The sequence below is a fragment of the Cucurbita pepo genome, unplaced genomic scaffold, assembly GCF_002806865.2.
Source record: "Cucurbita pepo subsp. pepo cultivar mu-cu-16 unplaced genomic scaffold, ASM280686v2 Cp4.1_scaffold000829, whole genome shotgun sequence".
Classification (NCBI taxonomy): domain Eukaryota; kingdom Viridiplantae; phylum Streptophyta; class Magnoliopsida; order Cucurbitales; family Cucurbitaceae; genus Cucurbita; species Cucurbita pepo.
This window is the reverse complement of record NW_019647040.1, coordinates 1-7,692: the sequence shown is the minus strand read 5'-3', so window position 1 is coordinate 7,692 and position 7,692 is coordinate 1. Positions and strand designations below refer to the sequence as shown.

Here is a 7,692-nt window from a genome sequence, read left to right as displayed (position 1 = left end):
GGGACATTAAGGTTTTTTAATTAAAATTCAAGAAGGTTAGTTGGGATTTGGGACGCGTTTTGAGAAGGTGCAAGCACGATGCGCGCTCTTTTTCTGTTTGCCGCCAACTGTCACATTTAAATCCCCAGATTTTAACTACTTAATTTAAATAAATTAAATTTTATTTTCAATAATTATTGAAAATATAAAACTAATTTTAAAATATTATATTTTTACTATTAATACTATTTATGGTAATTGATGTTGACTATTTCTAATTTTGTAATTAATTTAAAATTTAGATTAATTATTAAAAGGTGAGAATAAACGGAAACTGAGCGGGAAATATGCAAAATTTCAGAAAATAAAAAATAAAAATAAAAAAATTGAAAGAAAAATATAAAAATTAAAAAACAGAATTAAAACATGAGAAAAGAATAAATAAAAATTATATAAAAAAAGAAAAAAACTAAATGTATTTTCTGAAAGTCTTACACGAAGTTTCGACGAAGTTTCTCTCTATAGGATTAAACAACGAAGGGACAGTTACAGATCAGTGTAGTGCTCATCCAGCGCAGAGCTTCAATGAATCGCCCATCCATGGCGATCTTCTGCCGTGTCTCTTCCTCGTTTGAGCTTCTTTAGAGCTTCGTTTTCGAGATCAATGGATTCCTCATCTCTCAGTTACAGACACAGAACAGCCACATCGCTAATTTGGCCGTCATTGCCTTCTGCGGATGCGCGGATTCAGTTTCGAGCAGCAGCACTGGTACCGTTTCGCTTCTCTGTAGCTTCCTAAATTTGGTATGTGTTCGCTCCTTTTTTTTCTACTTCAAAATCCCCCAATTTCATCGCTCTTCCAGGAATATCGTAACTGTCTCCACTGTCTCCACCAGAATTAGCATCGATAATTTGGCTGTTTTTCTTTATTGTTCAAGTTAACCGCGTCTTTTCGATTTCTGGACCTTTTTTGTTCGAGTCTGAATGATTCTTGTTTTCGTCTACGGCGAGATGGCTCAGCAGGTATAAGCGTCGGCTGATTGTGTGTATGATCTTTGTTGCGACATATTTTAACTTGAACTGAGCCAAACATGACGTCTCGTGGTTCATCGGCTTCGGGCAATGGCCTATTTCCGCTCAACGCTTCCACGTCCGGCCGGCAAGACGATGTTGAGGCTGGGCTCTCCTCCGGCAAAAGCATTAACAAGGAGGAGGAAGAAGAGGTTTCCGATCCTTTTGATGTCGACAATACCAAAAACGTCCCGCTCGAGATACTCAAGCGATGGAGGGTAATTATCTTTTCCTCTTTTTTTTTTTTTTATTTTCTTTTATTTTTTTTATATATTATCATTTACTATCCAAGAAAATGAAAAAAGGAAAAAAAAAAAAAAAATTATAAACTTATTTAAATGATAAATTGGGTTGAGCATAATACCTAAACTTATTATAGGTTGGGCTTAACTATCGAATTTTTATGGGTTGAACATAATACCTAAACTTATTATAGGTTGGGCTTAACTATCGAATTAATTATTATTTTTAGAAAATATTGATACATTTATTACTATTTTTAAAAAAATATTGATACAATTATATATACAAATACTTATTTTATTATTTGAAAAGTAATTTTTAAAAATATTTTAAAATTGAAGAATTGAATTAGGTTTAGGGGTTTAGGGTTTAGGGTTTAGGATGATTGGAGTTTGGATTAAAATTGTTAGTATGATTATCATTTACCCCTAGAATAAAAGAATATAATTATTAATAAAATTATAAGTTGATAGATGGTGACAAATAAAAAGCAGAATATAAAAGTATGTGTTAAAAAAAATTATAAAATGTTATTTTCATTTCATTGAATAAAATGATTTTATATTATTTATTTATGAGTATAAAATGATTTATATATGATTTTTTGATAAACTATATATCTATACAATAAATTCAACAAAGAATTTATTTCTCTTATTTTCAAGATTTTTTACTTTTATATATTTCTCCATGGGTTATGGGCTGGTCAAACCCAAAAAGTCAAACCCATATACTAGTTTGATCTAAATTTATATTGAACATTGATTGACCCATATACTAGTTTGATCTAAATTATTATTGTTTTTATTTATTTTTTTGTTAAATTTTAGTATATTAACGTTAACTTAAAACTAAATAAACTAACCAACCATTTAGACTTATAGAGATAGTGAATTAGTTTATAATTTTGGTTGGGTTCTTTTTAGTTTGTCACTTTAAAATTTCTTGTATGAGTTATTATAAAATCATTTGATTATGTTTTTAGGAAGAGATGAGAGAACAATGAAAGAGCTATGAGCAGTTGAAATATGATGCACAAAAAAATTTCAACTATTCAATGAAAACTAAGGTTATGATTTTGATTTGAGCGAGCAAGGATTTGAATACAACGGAAGTCAAGATTGGAGTTTTGATTCTAGCGACTTCATGGAAGAATTCGTTTTGACCTAAAATCTATCTCAATATTTTGATTATGGTTCATGATTTCATAGATTTGTACAAGAAGCAGTGGGCGAAAGAAATAAATATCTTTTCATTCATGGAAGTTTTTAAGAAAAAAAACATGAGTTGGATGAAAGCAAGAGATTTTTCGGTCAAGTATTTCACAAGAATTGCAATCTAAATTCAGTTCTTACTACTATTATGATCCATGACAATACTCATCAAATGCTGAGGGTTAGGCAAATTTGAAGATCAATTTGAGAGTGATTATAGTCAGTCAAAACCAAGAACATATATTACACAAAATTTCTTAATTCTACCAAATAAGTTTCATCCAAACCTTGGTAATTTAGCACCAAAATAATTGAAAAAGACATCACAAAGTTTCTAAGAGGCTTCCTGGACAAACATAAATTTCAATTTGGATTTAGAGCCAAATAATCCATCTCAAGCTGAATGAAAATACAAAGTTTAATCGGTAGTTTTCTCAGAAGCATTGGATGGGAAAGAGCAAATTCAAGATTTAAGGTCCATTTTGCATCAAGACAGGAAAACTGATTCAACTTGTGGTTGAATAATCACAATTAGTTTCTTTGAAGCACCAAGATCTTGCCGGAGAAAAAAGGGCTTCTTTTTAGATTAGTAATCCGACTAGTGGAGGTGAAGTGCTTCATGAATTTAAAGTTCTACTAAACCTGCTGAGACTGAGGATGAAGAAGAATTTCTTGGCATTTTTATTCATTCTTTTACCAATATTTTGGTGTGGAAGAACGCACTTTCAAGAAATCAAGAGGTCGATTGAAAGATGCATTACAGTCATGGTAAACTGAGTATACTTCAATGGTAATTGACATGCACTTTTTTCTGTGAGGTTGGAAATTCAAATCTTCATTATCCCACATGTTTTTTACCCAAAACAAAGAAGCATTATACTCGCAAAAATATTATTTGTATATATTTGAACATTGTGTTCAAGAAGGAAATTATGGGTCTACAATTAAATTCTTTGTGCAATTTTGCAACCAAGTGGATGTTTGGCATGCTGCTTTATTGATGTTCTGATAATGTTAAGATAAGGTTTTCAATTGAAGTATAATATTGGAACCATAGAATGAAGTAAATTTCAGTTTTGTAGATGGTCCATTTGTTATAAACTCACGCAAGTTAGTTTTGAAGGGGAGTAAAACTGTTGTAGTGAGTTAGATTTAATAGTTTTGGTTAGGTTTTTTTAGTTTGTAGAGTACTTAGTTTGGCATTAAGTCCTTTGCAATAAGTCACCAGTGTTCAACTTTTCTTGGATAAATAGCCAAAGAAACACTTTAACCTTTGTAGAAAGCTAGACTTCTATTTAATGTCACTCAAATCGTTGATAATTGCAGTCAGTTTGAAATGTTCACACTTCAGCATGATTCGAGCGTTTTGATTCAGTTTGTTTTCACGGGTCTTCCTAGTGCACGCTTCCGAACTCTTTTGCTGCTTATTCTCTTCGTGATATTTACCGTCATTGGGATGTCTTTATTTCGTTGTTGTTGCTGTGTTTTTGTTGTTTTGTTGTTCCTTATATTTTCTTGCTCCCATGCTTTTTTAGAATATCAGTAATGAAAAGTTTGTTTCTTGTTAAAAAAGCACCAACCTTTTAAAGAAGTTCAAGAGGGGTTTTCTTTGGGAAGAGGTGAGAGTGTGGGCATTTGGATAAGTGAAACAATTTCAATTTGTGTGAAGAGGGGGGTTAGGCTTGGTAATCCTTCTGGCAAGAACCTTGCCATTTTGTCTAGATGGTTGAGATGTTTCTCTTCAGAATTGGAGTCTTTGCCAATCTTGATCATTAATAGCAAATATGAGTCACATTTGAATGCATCAAACTAAATAAATATTGTTGTCCATGTCGAGTACAATTAAAATTATCATGTATTGTGTGCACGAAGTAATAGGGTCACCCATTGAGGATAGTGAAGAAGTTAAAGGTTTTAGAGTGAATGAACTGAAACCAGGGTAGATACTTACATAATATTTAAAATTGTACGTTCTAAATATTGTAGGTTTAGATGGTTGTTATGTGAGGTTAGCCAAGGTGCATGCAAATTGATCTAGAGACTTAGTGATATTAAATAAAATCATGGGTGATGCAATGGTAAAAAAAACTAAATGAAGAATCAGATATTCAGAAAGTGCCAAATTATGTTCTAATGGCCGCAGGATAATGCCAAATAAGTTTCCTGTTCCAAAATACTACAGAATGAGAGGTTTAGGATATAAATGAACTTGGAAACTTACCGTCACCATTCAAAAGAATAAAAACGTGGTGCACATTTGCAAATGAAGCTCTTGTGGAGAAATGCTTCTTTCCTATTGCATACATTTTCTATTAAAGCTAGAATATCAATATCCTTAGTGATAAAATATTATGGAAGTTCACAAAATTATTCCTAATTTTGCGTTTTATGTTATGAAAGATATTTCAGCTTCTGGTACATGAGGCATGAACTAGTTATTTATTTATTTATATTTTTTTTAATTTTCCTCTTGGGGTGCAGCAAGCTGCGTTGGTGCTTAATGCATCTCGGAGATTTCGATATACTTTGGATTTAAAAAAGGAGGAAGAGAAAGAGAAAAGAAGAAGGATGATTAGAGCCCACTCTCAAGTTATAAGGGTAATAGTTTGAGTCATCACCAACATTTTATATCACAAGGTCGGTTTTTCATATCCTTATCACTTTTGCGTTTTTCTTCAGGCAGCACTGCTTTTCAAATTGGCAGGGGAACAACAAACTGGTATTATTTCTCTAAAAATTTCCATATGTTTAACAAAACTTGGGATATTCTTCTTTATTTTTTGTGTCGTGTTACAGCAAATTTTCTACGCCGTCCTTTATCAAGCCTTTTCCTTGTTTAGTTCACTGAAAATTTTGTACCACAATACATGTTATCTGAAGCTGTAGATAATTCATTCAGAAATTAGTTTCATTCCAAAACCCAATGTCGATGCTTCTGGATGGAAGCAATTGGTTGATTAGCTGCCTGAAATGCAATGATTGTAACAAGAAACTGGGAACTGATAATGCATTGCTTCAATTTTACTCGACTCATATTCCTCTAATTTTAGTGTCTCCACTGGTAGGTTTCTCAGTACCACCTCCAACGTCAACTGGTGACTATGGCATTAATTTAGAACATCTTGTCTCACTGACCCGTGAACAAAACTTTTCTTCTCTACAACAATATGGAGGAGTGAGTCAGTTATAGTTTGTTTCATTGTATCATATTTATCCTTCTTCATCCTTGGCTTAAGTGAAAACATTTTATCTTGTGTTTTACCAGGTCAAAGGCTTATCAAATTTATTGAAAACAAATACCGATAAAGGAATACCGGGGGATGAAACTGATTTACTAAAAAGAAGAAATACCTTTGGATCAAATACATATCCACGTAAAAAAGGACGGAGTTTCTTGGTACAAACAATTTTTGTGACTTTTTTAGAACTAGTTTCCCATTTCTTTTCTTTTTTCTTGTGTTGATAAATGGCCATTCATTCTGACTGTTCTATTTTTGGCAGAGATTTCTTTGGGAAGCCTGGCAAGATTTAACCCTAATCATCTTGATTATAGCTGCAGTGGCATCATTAGCTTTGGGAATGAAAACAAAGGTTCGCATGGTTTATTAAATGTCTCCTCCTTCTTGTGGATAATTTTTTACGAAATATATTTATGTCACACATTGTGACTAGTATTTTTGCCACAAAGATATAAGACCAGCAGGTTTATGTAACTGATACTTCATGTTTCGCTATGATCAATTTTGGTAAAGATCAACTTGGTGAAGTGTTATGTTGAAAATACAGTGTGAAATTGGCAGAGAGTAGATGTGGCTGTGTTAGGATGGATATGCTTATAAGTTCTTAAAATTCAAAACGCTACTCGAGTCTAGGGTGAAGTTGAAGCCCATGCATTTGATTTTATTTTCAATCTGACATGCAACACTTTTTGGTTTCTTCACACGTTGCTTCCTCTGTTGGCTTGTTGTAAGTTTAGTGCATTCTGACTTTGGTAATCATCACAGGGTGTAAAGGAAGGATGGTATGACGGAGGAAGCATTTCCTTTGCTGTGTTTCTTGTCATAATGGTCACAGGTATTCTATCTTATCCCATTCTAATTGCAAGTGTTCTTTTGCCAAAGAAGAGGGAGGAATTGCTGGCAAGAGTTTTTCATATTTTAATGATGATGGAAATGAAAAAAGTATGAAATCCATTTTAAAGTAATTTTAATATGATATTTACGTGCCTTTTTGTTCCAGCAGGTTCGTTTAGGTCTTGCACATATTTGTATTTTATAGACATTCTAATGCTGTACAAATTGATTTATACTTGAGAGTTTTTATTATGCTTTTGTCATTTTTAGGAATGTCTCATATAGAGGAATGTAAGTTTCTGTTCTACAATGTCTTCATAATTTTGAATCATCCTTTTTTATTTGACAGCGGTCAGTGATTATCGACAGTCTCTTCAGTTTCAAAACTTAAATGAGGAAAAACAGAACATACAAGTAGAGGTACATACTGGCTACTTGATGCTACTATGACATTTTTATGTTTACCTGTGAACTAAGCAAAATTTGATGCAGATCTTGAGGGATGGTAGAACTTTAAAGGTCTCAATATTTGATATCGTTGTTGGAGATGTTGTACCTCTTAAAATTGGAGATCAGGTTGCTGTCCTTTATGGTCAATTTATTTGTTGGTAGCTTTATAGTTCAACCATATTTTTCTAATTTAACAGTCACGTTTGTTTGGATTAGATCCCTGCTGATGGAATATTAATCACCGGTCATTCACTTGCCATAGATGAATCTAGCATGACTGGCGAAAGCAAGATTGTTAGTTTATATTTTCCTTTCAACCACACGATGTAATTATTTTATTTTATTTTATTTTATTTATTTATTTATTTCATGACTAAGCTGATATTGTCTCTCAGGTTCGCAAGGATCAGAAGGCACCCTTTATGATGTCTGGTTGTAAAGTTGCAGATGGAGTTGGTACCATGCTGGTAATTTTCATGCTTTGACTTCTTGTAACTGTCTTCATTAAACTCTGGGGCTGTTCTTTATGATCCGTCTGATGCTGTTCTTGATAATCCGTCTAGTGCAGTTCTTGAACTACAAGTATCGGCATGCATTTATGAACAAGATTTTATCTCTCATTTTTTTGTTCAAGATTGTTCTTTCATATGGAAAAAGTGGGC

General features: G+C 32.7%; 1 protein-coding gene across 7 annotated transcripts; it reads left to right on the top strand.

The window, feature by feature from the left end:
* The first annotated feature begins 483 nt into the window (after positions 1–483).
* Positions 484–7,530, top strand: LOC111785913 (calcium-transporting ATPase 9, plasma membrane-type-like). 7 transcript variants are annotated; one of them, XM_023666276.1, is made up of 12 exons: positions 484–748; positions 1,003–1,268; positions 4,989–5,105; positions 5,187–5,226; positions 5,558–5,682; positions 5,773–5,904; positions 6,009–6,098; positions 6,512–6,581; positions 6,930–7,000; positions 7,073–7,156; positions 7,247–7,324; positions 7,426–7,530. In XM_023666276.1, the coding sequence occupies exons 2-12, from the start codon at positions 1,071–1,073 to the stop codon at positions 7,513–7,515; spliced, it is 1,095 nt and encodes a 364-aa protein (XP_023522044.1). In that variant the 5' UTR covers positions 484–748; positions 1,003–1,070; the 3' UTR covers positions 7,516–7,530. The 7 variants fall into 7 exon arrangements, with proteins under 7 accessions (XP_023522044.1, XP_023522046.1, XP_023522048.1 ...); XM_023666278.1 differs by having other exon boundaries at positions 1,000–1,268; XM_023666280.1 differs by having other exon boundaries at positions 991–1,268.
* The last annotated feature ends 162 nt before the right edge of the window (positions 7,531–7,692 follow it).